Source organism: Genypterus blacodes, unplaced genomic scaffold, assembly GCF_046128005.1.
Source record: "Genypterus blacodes isolate CSIRO-AG114 ecotype Tasmania unplaced genomic scaffold, CSIRO-AGI_Gbla_v1 ptg000038l_1, whole genome shotgun sequence".
Classification (NCBI taxonomy): domain Eukaryota; kingdom Metazoa; phylum Chordata; class Actinopteri; order Ophidiiformes; family Ophidiidae; genus Genypterus; species Genypterus blacodes.
Window position 1 is genome coordinate 1305001 of NW_027466851.1, and position 17500 is coordinate 1322500.

General features: G+C 44.5%; 1 protein-coding gene across 1 annotated transcript in view; it reads left to right on the top strand.

Annotated features, from left to right (window-relative positions):
• prdm6 (PR domain containing 6) overlaps positions 1 to 17500 on the top strand; it is a 35538-nt gene that overhangs the window by 2965 nt on the left and 15073 nt on the right. Inside the window, exons 2-5 of the mRNA XM_076147510.1 lie at positions 4900 to 5048; positions 5140 to 5298; positions 15030 to 15157; positions 16981 to 17105. Coding sequence (XP_076003625.1) covers positions 4900 to 5048; positions 5140 to 5298; positions 15030 to 15157; positions 16981 to 17105 — 561 coding nt within the window. The remainder of the gene's footprint in view (positions 1 to 4899; positions 5049 to 5139; positions 5299 to 15029; positions 15158 to 16980; positions 17106 to 17500) is intronic.

Consider the following 17500-nt stretch of genomic DNA (forward strand, 5'->3'; position numbering starts at 1 on the left):
AGAGACACAGAGAGAAAGAGACAGAGACAGATAGAGGGAGAGAGAGAGAGGGAGGGAGAGAGAGAGAGAGGGAGGGAGGGAGAGAGAGAGAGAGAGAGAGAGACAGATAGAGAGAGAGGGGGGGGGGGGATCGATCCAGTGGCCCTCTATTTATCATCCCAACACAGCCTTATGGAGGTCTCTGGGGTGTGTGTATGTGTGTGTGTGTGTGTGTGTGTGTGTGTGAAGGTGGGGGGTGTAGATGAAGCGGTCTGTCACACACACACACACTCACTGACCTGATGATAATAATAATAATAACAGCTCATGTTGTTGTTTAAGTTTGTTATTGAAGAAAACCTTTAGAATGTAGAATAATGTTTTTAACACAAACCTAATAATAATAATAATAATAATAATGATCATCCTCCGTTATGTTTATCAGGTTTGTCTCTCTGAATGGACTCTCTCACACACACACACACACACACACGAGTCTATGTGGTCATGATGACATCGTGTGTGTGATCCAATGAACCTCAATAACACGAAGAGCTTTAGAAATTAAAATGACAATAATTCTTAAAGTTCTTGTTCTTTCTCACTTCATAGCATTTGTTTTCTCAGGCTTCAATCAATATTATTGATCAGTTTTGATCAACTGTGACTGAGTGGAATTGAGCCACAGACACACACAGTTTGACACCGAAGGAAATGTTTGATTTCTCTCTCTCTCTCTCTCTCTCTCTCTCTCTCTCCCTCTCACCCTCTCACCCACTTCTCTCCCTCTGTTCACGTTTCTGTTCCAGAGGAGCTTTTATTGGCTTTAACATGTCTTGTGAGTATCTGGTGTGTCTGAGGCTTCTCTATCGTCTCCACTGTTTCACTCTGAGATCAGCTGACTGCAGCACATTTGCACATCTGACCAATATAATGTCCTGAGCGAGTGTAGATGGATGGACAGTGGAGTCCAGTGGACTGATGTCAGGGACGTCCTCCTCTCTGCAGGGGGCCTGCAGGGTGGACGATCCTCGTTACGTTGTTCACTTTAGAGAACTCAGTTTATCCATAAATTAGAAATCAAATTCTTTTTTAAGGCACCAAATTATGAATCGATCTAGAAAGTTGAACTGAAGCAAACCACCTGCAAATATTAGAGTGAGAGAAATATAATATCTTGTTTTAGTCCATGGATTGTTCTGGTAAGGTTAGGGTTGATTGATAAATTCTAAGCACCGAACTTAAGTTAGCATGTAGAGCTACACTTTTTAAAATGGAATTTTTTAAATCCTGAAATGTTTTGCTAATTATTCATTTGTCTCAGATTTTGCAACATTTGCTCGCTTCCTTGGTAGGCTCAGAACTTATCAATCAACGCTTATTTATCAAGACACATTTTATTCTCTAATTTGAACCAACCTCAACCTGAAAGCCAATCAAAGCTGTGTTGATTGATCATTTGTTTCAGAGGTTTGGCTGCATTTATATGGAAACATTTTTCTCTGTGATTGCACATCTGACAAAATGATTACAGTTCACTTCCTCTGTCTGGCTCATAACTTATCAATCAAGCTGTATCTGATCACATACACCACTTTCATTAACTAAAACAAGCAAATGTTAAAATAATTGGGGAAAAAAACAATCCACATCCTCATTGATTTCTAAATTAGGAGTGGAGTGTTTTTCAGGAACTTTCTGGAAGTGAATCTTCCTGAAGCGAGAGAGCGTCAGTGGAAACGGCGTCCGGCGCTCCAGGCAGAGCGGCGCTGTCTAAACACTGGAGATGGATGTGAGGGAATAGTGGGTTAGAATGATGAAGATACAGAGAGCAGAACAAGCTCAGAGGAAGAGGAGAGCAGCAGGGAGAGGAGGAGGAAAAGGAGGTGAAGAAGCAAGGAAGGAGAGGAAAGAGATGTGACACCTTCACAGCTATGAATCAACTCACTCCACTGGAGTACTGGAGCTCCTGGAGTACCCATGTTGATCATTTTGTGAACACATTATAGTAACACGTTATACTTTAATATACTGCAGCATGTGTGACAGTATTAGAATCAATGATGGTGGTAAAAGTGTGTGTGTGTGTGTGTGTGTGTATAGAGTGTTAATGGTAGGAGGAATAGGGGCAGGAAGTGGGATCAGTAGTCGTACTGCTGTAGATTCAGGAGGAGCAGTAGTAGTTGTAGTAATTTTCCCTAAACAATCCAGTATCTGCTGCTTCTGAGGCAACATGCCACTCACATGTAGCCTGTTCAGATTCAGGTTTGGCCTGAAGGATGGAGCTCCTCCGTGTTCTTTCATGACTTCCTTTGGGGTTCAAGCTCTGCCAGTGTGTCGGACCGGCCTGGACGTCCTATGACTCCATCAATGCTAAATGTATTATCGGTAGATTAGCGCTGGCTGTGGGGTCAAACTGTCATGAACCCCAAATGAACCCCAAATGCAAAGTAGTACTAGTAGTATGTATTAATGTTTAGTGTGAGGTACTGCCCTGTGTGCATGGATGAGGTTCAGTCACAGTGCTTGCTGTGGTTTGAACATGTGTGAATGTGTGAATCACACACAGTGTTACTCCTCACAACATCACACTCACACACACACATCGCTCACGCGTCAACTTTTCATCCACCGTGTGCCTAAACTCCTCATCATCATCATCATCATCATCATCATCTTCTTCTTCTTGTGATGAAGCTGGAGGACTGTGAAAACAATCCCAGTGTGCGACTGTGGACAGACGCTCACAGCTCATCTACAGGCCCTGTGTTTATTCAGCACGGAGGAATTCTTACCCACGAGGCCCCTGTGCTTTCAGTAGAACACAGCTTAGGGTTTCACTGGGTTGATTGATAAGTTTTGAGCCTAAGACATACGTAAGTATGTAAGTGAGGGTTTTCGTGCAGCAATCTCTACTAAACTTAGTGATTCATTTTAAAACATTATGCTCGTCATGGATTACATCTCATAATTTATCAAATACTGCTTATGTATAAACATCTTCATTTATGAAAACCAGCCTTCATCTTGAAGCAAATGCTACAATTATTTGGAAATGTAATTCCTTGTTTGATGCGATGAGTGATACATTTCTTTATAGATAAGAATTGCTTGATAAGTTCTGAGCCTGCATCAGCATCGTTAGAAGGCAAGCAAAGGCTGCACTATTCATAATGAAGGAAAATCCAGGCTCAAAATTTATCAATCAAGCCTTACATATTCACACACATTTTATAACACTTACCTGGAAATTCCTGAATTCATTCTTTTAGTTGATGAATAATTAATTTAGATAAATGGAAAGAATCAAATAGCTTAAATGTTTTGGAAACATTGGGCTCAGCCCTCACTCACTTCCTTGTCAGGATCACCGTCATCAGTGGAGCCGTAAATCATTCATAATTTTACACCAACCTGGACTTTGAGTCAAAACTTGGAAATTGAATGAATTGCTTTTTAAAAAGGTGAAATGAATGCAGTGTTATGAAAGTTGATTGATAAGTTCTCTGCTTTGGATTGTGGGTATTTGTGATATTTTTAACGCAAGTAATTTCATTTCAAACATTGTTCTCATTGATTGCGTCTTTCTTACTTCATTACACTCTGTCTGGCTCAGAACTTATCAATCGAGCACAATGTTCCTAGAAACACTTGAGCTAAACCAACTTTAACCTTGAAGCAAATGTCTTTTGCAGGTGAAATGAATGCGACTTTGTAAATGTAAAGGTTTTTGCATTCTTGTATTTCCAACCCTGCTTACTTATTCATGGCTCAGGGTCAGAACTTAGTAGTCTTCCTTCATAATGTTCAACCGTCACAAGCTTTAAATACCAAGCCATGTGAGAATATCTTCAGAATATTTTGTGAGAATTTACAATATTTTTTTTCTTTCCATAACCATAATGCATAGAAAAAGCAAATGCGTGAATTTTAAAATAATGAATAATTAGCTGGATGAAAGCGTCTTACATGTTCCTCAGTGGTTGAAAATAACATTACTGAAAAATATTACCGCGGTCATTTCTTGATATGTCGGGCTCAAAACTTATCAGTCAACCCTTTCAGTTTGATTTACTGCAGGAAACGTCTGCCACTTACTCGAGCATGGATCCATAACGTGATGTAATTTGCCGCCATCGATCACCGTGTAAAAGCAGCCCTCTCTTTCTAAATTACGGATATTTAATTATAGCAAAAAAAACACAAAAAACAACAATCACTTCCTGTTTGACTGGCTCCACTTCCTGTGCTGTGGGAGTATGTGTAGATAATCGTCTCTCATTATGTTTCTCCAGTCAATTAACATCCATTACCGTCAGCCCGAATCTCTGCCGGTCACATTTAACCTGCAAAAACACAGTGAGACGTGTGTGGCCTTCATCCACACACACTCCATCATCATCATCATCCTCATCCTCACTCTCTTCACCTTTCTCTGCTTTGCTCTGTTTTATTCTTTATTTCTGTGATGGAAACAAAGTAAATTAGTCTTAACATCCACAAACCATAGAGAGAAAGCCATATGGTCTAAAATCAGCATCAGTCTCCAGGAGTGAAAACATGCTACAGTTACTCTCATTTACTGACCAAATGTGTGACATCTTGATGATCCATATCTGGATGATCAATGATGCATTTAAGGACATTTGGAGATTCTGATTTCACAGATTTATTTATACTCAATACTTTCCAATTACAAATAATTTGATGAAAGATACATTTAACTGTAAAACCTATTAATAAACTTCTTATACTTACATTTATACTTATACTTTGTAATACTTTACTTTGTAATATTTTTGCAATATTTTTTTTCTGATTTAGTTTCAATGATTGCAGCTTTCCATGTGTCCTTTGTGTTTCTTTGTTATTCCTCTGCTGGTATGTTAGACTCATGATAGTCTGTCTGCTCTTCTTCAGGTTGTGATATGTGTGCAGACAACAGGAACGGCGAGTGTCCCATGCACGGCCCTCTGCACTCACTGCGCCGGCTGGTCGGCACCAGCAGCACGGCGGCACCTGTGACCCTGCCCGACGTCCCTGATTGGCTGAGAGACCTGCCCAGAGAGGTGACGCCGCCTACATGTGCAGGACGCGTGGTGACATCATCCACTCGTCCATTCACACTGTGTGTGTGTGTGTGTGTGTGTGTGTGTGCAGGTGTGCCTGTGTACCAGCACAGTACCTGGTCTGGGTTATGGGATCTGTGCGTCTCAGAGGATCCCTCAGGGAACCTGGATCGGCCCGTTCCAGGGGATCCCTCTGCTGCTGGACAAGCTGCAGTCTGGAGTGATGAGGAACACGCGACACCTGTGGGAGGTAAGAGAGGGGGGGTCCACATGTGATTACACACGCATATGTGTGTTACCATGTCAGGCTGGATGGAGCCGATCAGACGCTCTGAAAACAAACAAGTGGATCAATAATGTTTTGTTTTGCATTAAAGCACTGCAACATTTTCAAAATACAGAGAGAGAGAGAGAGAGAGAGAGAGAGAGAGAGAGAGAGAGAGAGAGAGAGAAAAAGATGGACAGACATCAATAAAATGGTTGCATACAGATATACACAGGGCTGCACTCTGTAGATGCAGGAAATGCAGATTTGAGTATAGAGAGAGACAGAGAGATAGAGAGAGAGAGAGACAGACAGAGAGAGAGAGAGAGAGAGAGAGGGAGATGGACAGAGAGAGAGAGAGATGGACAGAGAGAGAGACGGATGAGTCCCCTGTGGTTGGTTGGTAAAGGTCAGTCAGTCGTTGGCTGAGGGGACATTAGTCTTTGTCTGCTGACCACAGGAGGACATTAAGTGGGGAGGGCTGTGGAGATGAGAAGGAGGTCACTGAGGGTCAGAGGTCAGGGGTCAGAGGTTGGGGCGTTCAGTGCAATGGTCAAGTCCATGGCGTCTCAGGACCATGACAGGCCCAGTTCACCCAAACCACCAACTATTAGTGAAAACACAGAGAGCATAGCATAGAGCGCAGTGTTGGGTTGACTGATAAGTTGTGAGCCAGACCCCTGACAGTGGTCCTCATGTGTTCAGCACCATCCTTACACCTGTGTCCATATGTGTCTCTGTCCTTCTCTCTCTCTCTCTCTCTCTCTCTCTCGCTCTATGTCCTGCGTTCTCTCTCTGTTTCTCTGTCTGTCTCTAAAAGAAACCGGAGGGATTTAAACACATCAATATCATGAGGTCACATGTTTGTTGTGAGAAGGTATCATTTGTGTGGTATCAGATATTGAGAATCATATGGGCCACATCATCCCTCGTCTGTCCGGCTCTACGCCAAACACTTGGCTGAACACATCCAGGCAGACACTAACATGTTTGTATGTTTAAGTGCTGCAAACACACTCGTCCTCTTGTGTTCGGTCCAGCACAGAGCAGCCTGCGAGCCGTTTCAGGGCCTTAAACCAGCCTTTGGAGCACATGGCCCTGGAGAGCGGCTGATCCAATACCTGGGCTCTGACCGCGGGCAGATTATCGGCGGGCGTCAGGCTGCAGATAAGTGAGCTCAGACCGCTCATTAGGCCCATCGACGGAGACGCGCTCACACACATCCCATTAAAACTCGCCCCTTATTGAATCCCCCAAAACAGGAAGAGATGTGTGACCTGCAGCCAATCAGGGAGCTGCTGTCATGTAGTCTATGGCGTTCAGGAAGGGCCAGTTTTAATTAAGACACTCGGCCGCCGAGGTTTTTCTGGTGCTGCAGTATTTTTACCGCCGGACACATTGATTCTCTCAGGCAGAGTCAGAGCCTGAAAACACAAACTTTGTCTCTGTGAGCAACGTTATTCTGATCTTTGCTTTAGAGAAGACAAAGGGAGAGACGCCCTGCAGTCAGGAGTCAGACGAGGCAGTCGAGTCTCTGGTCTTTTAATCTGACTTCCTCCACTCTTGTGATGTTCCTGACTGGACTCATGACTTGATTTGGTTCTTGAGTTGATGCCTCTGACTTGCACAGTCTGGACGCTTCGTCAGCTGAAAAGGTTGTAATTCATGGAGAGAATAGACGCTCAGGGAGGAAGTTCATCTCAAAAGAAAGTTCCAGGATCCCTGTTGGTGTCTTGGTTGTTCTGGATTTGAAACACATCGATGGCGGTGCTTTCATGTGCCGGTCTGCCTGTGCGTCCGTCAGCGTATCCGTCGCTGTTCACATCACTGTGTGTTTTCAGTGGTTTGCGTTCTGTGTGAGTGATGTCATCATGTGATGTTTGTGTAAAGTCCACATTGTGTTTTATTAACTCCATCTCCATCAACAGCTTCTTTACATAAACACTGAACACTGTAGTGAAATTATGCCTTAATTGATAAGTCCTGAGCCCAAACCAAAACCTGAGATGTTTTTCATCTGAGCTCAGTGATTCTAACTCAACAGTCCTGAGAGACTCAAAGCTCTGTGAAGAAGTGGAATGTGACTCTGAAAGGATCGTTGAAATACCTCTCAACGCTAAATATCTGTTAAGTTCCCCAACTTACATGAAAACATGGCAACAACTGAAAAAAAATGTGAATTACAGCACGACAGACGAGTTGCATGTATCCATGAATGTAACGATGTCACCGTAGCTGTAAAGGTCGTCACAGGGAGCAGGAGGGTGCAGAGTCGGACCAAGAGGCGGGGCCTCACTGTTTTATTATTGGAGGAATAGTTGGTGTCAGTTGAAGCTTTGTTCAAACAGCTTTTGTTGATGTTGTTAGGTGGTTTGGGTCCATCAGTTTGGATGTGATTGTGTTTTGGTCCACTGGTTTGATTTGAGTCTGATCCTCAGCTGGTTGTGTGTCAGTCTTGGGTGGTCATGGTTGGATATAGGTCAGGCCTTTGGGTGGTAGTTAGTCAGTGTGAGGGTCACAGGGGTGGTGACCGTGGGGGTCAGGCCTCTGGGTGCTGGCTGCTCCTCTCTCATGTTGTGTTAAAAAGCAGCTCGCTCTGCCTGCAGCCGCTGCTCTGGACGTTGAGGTGAATCAGGGTCGGTTATCCAAATATTAGTCTGTTTCTCTGAATCATTATTACTTGTGATTTATGAGTCGTCTGGCTGCTGGAATCCCCGCGCTGAAAACAGAGTTTCACATCTCGCTGTTTGTGTGGAGGCTCAGACTGTTGCTCTTGGGCACTTAGGCGGCGGCGGCGGCGGTGATGGCAGCAGAGTTTATGAGGCTTACAGCTGAAAAATGAACCCCTACATGACAGGTCATATTTAGGTAAATGGGTAATAACACTGAGTCATGGACACGATGAAGGAGAGAGAGTCTTTATTTACATTTGATTTAACCTTTATTTCACTTAACCAGGCAATTCTACTGTTACAATGTTTGTACCTCAATCTTCATCTTTATGCTCCCAGAAGAATAACAGCAAGGTTCAATGAATGTTGTCCACATAGAATATCAATAATATACATATATATATACAATTATGAGTCAAATATCTACATTCACATTTGTTTAAGTGATTTTCCAAAATAACACAATTGTCAGTCCATGACGTCCAAATCAGATCAATGTTCCTCTGTAAGTTGTGTCGTTGTGTAGATGTTTGTGCTTCTCTTCAGGTCTGTAGGTCTTTGACTGGACCCTTATGGATCCATGAACATGGCTTAAAGCCTCTAAAGCTCCTCTACAGGAAGATAGAAGTTTAGTTACATACTAATAGGTTGACCTCTGACCTTTTGACCCGGAACCCTCTGTATGTTGTCATAGATACAGTACATAGAACTTCTGGGTGCCTTCTCTCATTAGTCTACTTTTATTGTGGAGGTCAGAACTTCTATCTTTGTGCTGTAGAAGAAAGAGTAACATGGATCCATAAGGGTCCATTCAAAGACCTGACAAATCACTACAAACAGCATCTTACAGGCACTTAACACATGAAACATTTAAAGAAACCAAACCCCCTGTGAGCATCACACAAGGAGAGGCCGCTCCAGTTTACTAAGTGGAATTGAAACATTCCATTACAGCATGATCATCAGCTTATACGACGAGGAGGAAACCCCCCCCCCCCCCAGAATGGCAGCGTGTGCGCCCCTGCTGTGGAGTCGAGCGTGCGGCCGTCACACCCAGCTGCTCTCCACTTCACTCTCCTGCTATGTTATATGAAAGTGAGGAAACAAAGAAAAACTAAACTAAATAAAAAAACATTTTATTTATTGCCGCCTTTCAGGACTTTCAAAGCAGAAGGAACAGTGAGTCACAGTGAGGAGTCCAGTTTAAGTAGACAGAGTAAGATGTGTGAGTAGGAGGTGGAAGTAGAGTCCAGCTGAGGATGGAGGTCCACAGTCTAGGAGCACTGAAGCTGAAGGCTCTAGAAGCCACAATCCAGTGTCCGGGAGAAAGAACTGGAATGAGGGAGCGAGAAGGACGGTCCAAAGACGGGGAGGAGGGGGCCAGACTGTGAGGGGCTTTGAAGGTACTGGACAGGGAGCCAGTGAAGCTGAATGAGGATCAGGTTGATCTAATTTGCGAGGAGGGGACGGGTCACACAAGATACAGCCGGGTTGTAGATTAGCTGAGACGACAGCATGACAGCAGTGCATCCACCATCTTACCTGTGCATGCACCCGAGCTTCGGTGCTGTTGGAGGGACGGAAAGGAACCTTGCAATGTGCTGTCCCAGACCACACCGAGGCTCTGGACTCAGGTGTAGAACACAGGAGCTGTTCAGTGTAGCAGATGCTCTGGTCCATGCATGCCTCCAGAACCCCCCTTTACCTGCAACTGATCAAACTATTGTGGATGAGAAGTCCTTGTCTGTTCAGTCTGTTTGTTCATGAAGTCTTTGTCTGTTTGTCCATGAACACGTCCATGTCTTTCCCCCCAGTTTGTATTTCCACTCTTCAATGGACGAATGAACTTTGTGTGCTCAAGCAGGAGCATGAACATCCACAGCTTCCTTCAGAAAACACACTGGATGTTATCACGCTTGCTTTACTTGGATAGTCGTGACCAATGATCTTATTGTTTTGATTGACTCCAGCCAATGAAAATCAGACATGAGGAGCTTTGATGTGGTCGCGTCTCTTCACAGGACTCACAGTCTCTCCAAAAGTCGTGAATGACTCAACGTGATGCTGCATGTGGCTTAGATGGTCGTATATCACCTAAAATAATAAAGCCATAAACGCTTTTCATTTAGACGTTTAATGGTAATGATCGACAACATTAAAGTCTTTAGCTCTGTTTTCTTGGTGGGTTTTGCACACAGTGAACCCGTTTGGGGCCCCTGGAGGTCTCGGGGCACTGGGTGCTCTGGCTTTGATCTGCTGGCTCTGGTGACGGCCTGTAGGGCGAGGAAGAGCGGGCGCAAGAGCAATGAGAGAGAGGTGAGGAAGGAGGAGACGCAGGGAGATAAAGAGGAGAAGGAGGCTGATGAAGAGAGCAGATAAGAGTAGAATTAGTAGAGTTGCATTGATTAGCTGTAGAAGAGGAGCGTGCGAGCATTGATCTGCTCTCAGGAACAGTTTTACAGCATTAAGACGGAAAAAGAAGATGAGGAGGACAACGAGTGCTGGAGAGGAAGAGGATTGTTTCTGAGGTTCACTTGACAAACGGCAGAAACCACTGAACACTGTTACATGTTGTTCTTCATAGATTAGAGTTTGACAGGCAGCATGAGCAGAGAGGCAGAGCGGCACACAGAGCTGCAGGTCTGCTCTCCTCTGGACCAGGCTGCTAGAAACCAGCAGAACTTCCCCAGTAAAGGTCAAAGGTCACATGGACATAAACACTGACATGAAAGAACTAAACACCTAAAGGAAACTTCCTGTAACACATCTGAGCTGAAGTTAGGACACTGATACATGTTTGGAGTGTGTGTGTGTGTGTGTGTGTGTGTGTGAGGGGGGGGGGGGTGATTGAATGAGTGTAGTACCACCTTCAAACCAGATAACCTACAGCTACATTAGTGACTTACTGACACGTATGCGTCACTCACACTGTGATAAACACTTGTGACACACACACACACACATACACACATACACACTCTCATCTCACACACTCGTCACACACACATCAACCGCTGATGGTAAAGCATCCATTTACATGCCAGTGTCAGTAAGTAGCACCAGTTAAGACTTTTTAAGTGATAAGTCGACATTCCAGTCACTGACACACACACACACACACACACACACACACACACACACACACACACACACACACACACAGACACACATACTTTTGGTATCTTGGTTGCGTGTATTTGGCACAGACAAGGAGATTTACTCTCTGTAAAAAGGGCAAAGGTCAACCCCCTTCCTGCAGATTCACATGTGCATGTACACATTCTGCCTCTCTGTCTTCGGATGATGATGATGATGATGATGATGATGAAGATGAAAAGGTTAACAGAGCCCTGACATCATTCCCAGTATTTTATGGGCTGGTCTCCTGCTCAATTGCACCAAGAGGAACGAGGAGAACCCTTAAAGTTCTCCTCTGATTCTGTTGGTGAGCAGATTTCGTGTTTACAAAAGAATGAAAATGTCTTAAAGAAAGAATGTGAGAAGATAAAACACGCTTCTAATCTGGGTACAAAGTGATAAAACAGGAATGTTACAACATCTCATCATCTCCTTCTCCGTCACCTCTGAACTCTGTGTTTGTTCCTCTGTAAGTCGTAGCACAAAGATAGAAGTTCTGCCCTCCACAATAAAAGCTCAACGTATCTCCTGGATTCACTAATAGAACTGTGTGATGCTATAATGAGGCTTTAACACGTTCATGGATCCATAAGGGTCCACTAGAGTCCACTAGAGTCCTAAAGGGTCCATTTGAAGACCTACAGACCTGAAGAACTTCAGATCAGGAATCATCTGGAGTCTTCATCATTCATCTGTAATATCCAGGCTTTTTCCCTCACACACACACACACACACACACACACACACACGCACGCACGCACGCACGCACGCACGCACGCACGCACGCGCACACACGCACGCACACACACACACTGCAACTTGCTGTTTTTTAAAAGAAGAAAAGTTAAAAAAAAAAACTCTTCCATACTGTGTGTGTGTGCTTGTGTGTGTGTGCGTGTGCGTGTGTGTGTGCGTGCGTGTGTGTGTGTGTGTGTGTGGACAATGATAGAGCTGTAAGTGAAGAAGTGACAGGCGAGATCAATGAGTGAAAGAGAGCTTTAATCCACCCTCTGAGAAACACACACACACACACACACAGGCCAGTGTGTGTTTAAGAGTGTGTTAATCCTCCCTCTTATATCCAGGGTTCTGGTTCTTGTAAATGTAAAGAGGCAGCGATAGATGGACCTCTCTCTCTCTGTCTGTCTCTCTCTCTCTCTGCCTCCCTCTCTGCCTCTCTCTCTCTCCCTTTGCCTCTTTCTCTCTCTCTCTCTTTCTGTCTCTCTCTTTCTGTCTTTCTCTCTCTCTCTCTGCCTATCTCCCCCTCTGCCTCTCTCTGCACCTCTCTCATTCTGTCTTTCTCTCTCTCTCTCTCCCTTTGCCTCTTTCTCTCTCTCTCTCTTTCTGTCTCTCTCTCCCTTTGCCTCTTTCTCTCTCTCGCTCTCTCTGCTTCTCTGCCTCTCTCTGCCCCTCTCTCTCTCTGCTTCTCTGACTCTCTCTGCCCCTCTCTCTTTCTGTCTCTCTCTCTCTCTCTCTCTCTGCCTCTCTGCTTCTCTCTCTCTCTGCCTCTCTCTTTCCCTCTATCTCTCTCTCTCTGCCTCTCTCTCTGTTTCTCTCTCTCTGTCTCTCTCTTTCTCCCTCTCTGTCTCTCTGCCTCTCTCTCTCTCCCTCTGTTTCTCTCTCTCTCTGCCTCTCTCTCTCTCTCACAGTGCATTTCAAGTGAATGAGGCTCCTTTTAGCAAGGCACTGAGCCCTCAGCTCCTCCTGTTGTTGCACCAGCAACCCCCCACACAAAGGTTCAACAGTGACAATATGGAGCTATAAGAATCAGAAGCATTCAGTTTTGTCATGGTTGTTGTGCACAGATGGACACAGGAGGGGCCAGGCTGGGAATTGAACCGGGGACCCCGACAGTGTTTGCAACATTTTCTGTCTGTTGAAGTAAACAAGGCGTTATAATTGGCCGTTTGTCTTGCAGATGGAATGTCGTACTGATGGATACAGTAAACACAGGCGGCGAACGCTTCTGAAAGCAGCTGTAGCTCATTCCATATAGAATAAGTGTGACGCATATGCATACGCCGTCACTACAGGTCACAGGGTCACCACAGGGTCACCACAGGGTCAACACAGGGTCAACACAGGGTCGACATAGGTCACAGGAAGATGTTTGACCCCAGGTGATTCTTTTAACTTCATGACCTCCATCTTATTTGTAAGTGTGGACTCCAGGTGATATTATCTAGTAGTAGAGTTTTTGAGAGGAAGCGTGCATGTTTGTGTGTATGTGTATGTGTGTGTGTGTACACTGTGGCCCATAAAGTTGGAATATTTTTTTTTCAACTTTATGGGACAGTGTATGTATAAATGTATGTGTGTGTGAGTGTATGCGTATGTATGTGTGTGTATGTGTGTGTGTATGTGTATATGCTTGTGTATGTATGTGTGTGTATGTAGGCGTTACATACAAACTGATGTAAACAACACAAGACTTATGGATATTTGTGATTTGCGTTTAAAACGCAGCAGGCCAAAGCATGATGCAGTGTGTGTGATGTGATGTGTGTGATGTATGCAGTATGGAGCGCCTGTAGAGGGAGAGGACAGTGACGTACATTAAAGTGCTTACATGCAGCGAATAATAAATGAGGCCATTTCCGTTGATTATTGCAGTCATTTACTACATTGATTGTTAGTTTGTGTGTGGACAGCAGAGCGCTGGACTATTGGCACAGGTCGTCACCTTATAAACACCATGTACGCCTCCTCTATACAGTCACACTGCATTACCACGGATGGATGGAGGGATGGATTAATAATGAAGACGGAGAGAGAGAGAGGCCGAAAGAAATCGACGCGTTTGAAGCCAATCTTTGCTTCGCTCTTTGTCTTCCTACGTTGATTTATTCTTATTCATTCCTTTCATTTTTCTGCTGCTTTTTGTTTGAGGCCTGTCTGCCGTCTGCCGTCCAGTCTGAGGAGCTTTGACGCTCACACTGGCAGAAGACGCCCGCAAGCTTTTTGGGCGGCTGTAAATCAGTTTTGTGTAGCGTTTAACACCCAGCAGGCCTCTGGCTGAGGATAAGAGGCTGATGATGAGTGGCTGAGCCTCGTTTCAAACATGTCACCTGAACGCGACTTATTCCTTTTTATCTGAGCTGAAGGTTTACGGCCCTGTAATCATTTTCATTTAAAAGGTTCGGAGTGAGACAAAGCTCCACCTTGAAGCGAGACAAACGCACATTTAGCTGATGGATCTGTAACATAAAACTATCTGAGCCTAAATATTTACACTTCTACACTTCACTGCTCGACACGTCGTCACTCAGGAGCAGCGTGTTGTTATTTATACGCTGTTACACGTTTACATTTCAAACTTGGCCTTAAAGGGGAGAACAGCCGCACCAGGACGCTACGGAGGCGAGTCACATGACCTGTGTGTGTCCAGGAGACAACAACAACATGAACACAAACATGAATGTGAACAGGATAGATAACTCAGAAGATAGATGTGTACTGGCTTATACAGTACATTCATATACATACACACATACACACACACCGACATGCGTATGTTTATACAATACAACATTACAGCACAAAATTACAATAACATGATACACATATACACAATACAGTATACAGTAGGTGGGAAACACACAAACCTGCCTTTAGAAAAGTGAATCCTTTGTGTCTATAAAGGGAAATGACATCACAAAGGTTACTTCCTGTTCCTACTGAAGAAAGTAGTTTGAAAGCTGAAGTTAACTCTTAGATTTCCTCTAGTGTTAGGATCAGCTTCATTCCTTGTAAGCATCAGCCAGAGGTCCCTTTGTAGACGTTTGTGCGACTTTGTGTAGTACCGCCCGTTGGAGTGTCGAGTTCATGTGAGACTGTGACTCAATGGTAACCTGTCTGTCTCTGTCTCTGTCTCTGTCTCTGTCTCTGTCTCTGTCTCTGCTGCAGATCTACGACGCAGAGGGAACGTTACAGCACTTTATCGACGGGAACGATCCCAGTAAGTCCAGCTGGATGAGGTACATCCGCTGTGCCAGGCACTGTGGGGAGCAGAACATGATGGTGGTACAGTACAGGTACGAATACTCACCAGCTACTAACACTTACCAGGCACTCACACTTAGCAGGTATCAGCCTGTGTACAGACACACCTGAAGGCTCAGAGATGGACTGGAGCCCACAGAAGTAGAAACCAGAGAGTTCTGAGTCTTTGTGAGGTTCTGGGCGATTGTGTTCTTTAGATGATCACATTTACACTCACACACACATGACGACGCCTTGTCAGGCATTTGGGTGCGTTTGATTTGTTGCACGGCCCGTATGAAGCAGCATGGATGTTGTTATGTTAAAGCTGCTGTTCAAAGTGATTCTGTTGTGTGTAACAGCAGAGGAGGACAGATCAGAGAGCTGAGCTGCGTCCTGCTGAGGTCCAGACCCAGCAGGACGCAGCTCAGCTCGCTCTATTATTCATACCTGAGAGGCCGCAGGGCGTGTTTGATTTACAGTGTAGCCCCGCCCGTATTTAGCAGCATGTATGCATTAAACACATACATGTGTTTAAAATCCATACGGGCTGCAGTTTGTTTGTGGGCCTCTCTCTCTGTGTCTCTCTCTCTCTGTCTCTCTCTCTCTCTCTCTGTCTTTCTCTCGCTCTGTGTCTCTCTCCATCTCTCTCTCTCTCTCTCTCTCTCTCTCTCTCTCTCTCTCTCTCTCTCTCTCTCTCTCTCTCTCTCCCTCTCTCTCTCTCTCTCCCCTCTTTCTCTCTCCCTCTCCTACTTGGGAGGTCATGGGGTGTGTTTGATTTATGTCCGGCCCCTCCTGGCTGTGTTTTCACACGGGTCCATGACTCCACCCCACCCCTCCCCCTGCTGTGGAATGGATCCAGAACACACACAGATTTTCAGATCTTGTGATACATTTTGATTTGTTATTAAATCTAATTTAAAACTCTTCATTGTCTTCATCTCCTTCACCTCTGACCTCTGTTTGTTCCTCTGTAAGTTTCATTGTGTAGATCTGTAGGTCTTTGAATGGACCCCTGTGGTTCCATGTTGTTGTTTCTTCTACAGCACGTGTCTCCTAATGAGGCTCACACCTCCACACATCCAGGTTCTTATGCTATTTGTTCTTCCACAACAGCAAAGTTCAGACAAAAGTTTCCTGCAAATCAGGACATTTTCTAAACTTGCTGCATCGCTGCCGTTTGGCTCAAAGGACACTGGCACAGAAACTGAGCTGCAGTTGAACCTGTGACCTTTTACCGACAGAACAGAACAGTTTTCTGTTGATCTAAAGTTAATTTCTGATGGTTACACACACACACACACACACACACACACACACACACACACACACCAGCTATTACAGTTCCTATCAGACCTGGATGATGTCACTGCACCTTCACACAGCCACTCCCCCTTCACTGTCACTCACCTGATTGATTTGGTCTCTGTAGTTGCTCAGCTTAGGGATGTAGATGTTTACTGGTTGGTCTGTGTAGTCATGGTTTCCCAGAGGATGACTCTTTATGAATGTGATGACCTGCTGACCTTCTCTTCAGCTCCACTACCAGGACACAACTTCCCCTTAACAAACACTTAACAAGGGGTCAAAGTTTACAATAAAAGTTGCAGTGGACGTTCATGGTCCCCAGAGGATGAACCCTCGTGATTTCAATGACCCTCAAATCTTCCTCTGGGACCACCGCCAGGAAACAGTCTCTACTTTGACACAAGTCAGAATGTAATGTGTACTATTGTGTATTCATGCTCCCCAGAGAATGAACCCTTGTGTTGTTACTTATATTTAGATTTATCTGATCATACATCTTTTTATGAAGTTGTCCGTCTTTAACTGTGTATGTTTGTGTATGTGTGTGTGTGTGTGTGTGTGTGTGTAGGTCCTGTATCTTCTACAGAGCCTGCATGGACATCCCCAGAGGGACGGAGCTGCTGGTTTGGTACAACGACTCGTACACTTCGTTCTTCGGCATCCCGCTGCAGTGTGTCGCTCAGGACGAGAACCGTAAGATTGACTGTTATTATTAGTGTTGTTGTTGTTTTGGTTCATAATAATGATTGATACATGGCGATGCGTCTGGGATGCGAAGGAGTCGATGAAAATAGATCACAGGAAAATCACGAATTTTCTCTTTTTCTTTCTCTCTTTCTTCATTTCTCTGATCTTCCTCCTCCTCCTCCTCTTCGTCTTCATCTGCAGTTTTCAGCCTCTTTCCCATCCAAACTAATTTTTTGTCTGATTTGACAGAAAAATTCCCCACAGGGAAAAAAAAAACACACTGTTTTCTAACACAATTATGGAACCAAACAGAGACGCAAACATGAAGAAGAGTTCAACCCAAAGAGCAGCTCAGCTTTCACAGAGCCGCACTCAAACCAGACTGAGCTGATTGTTAATTA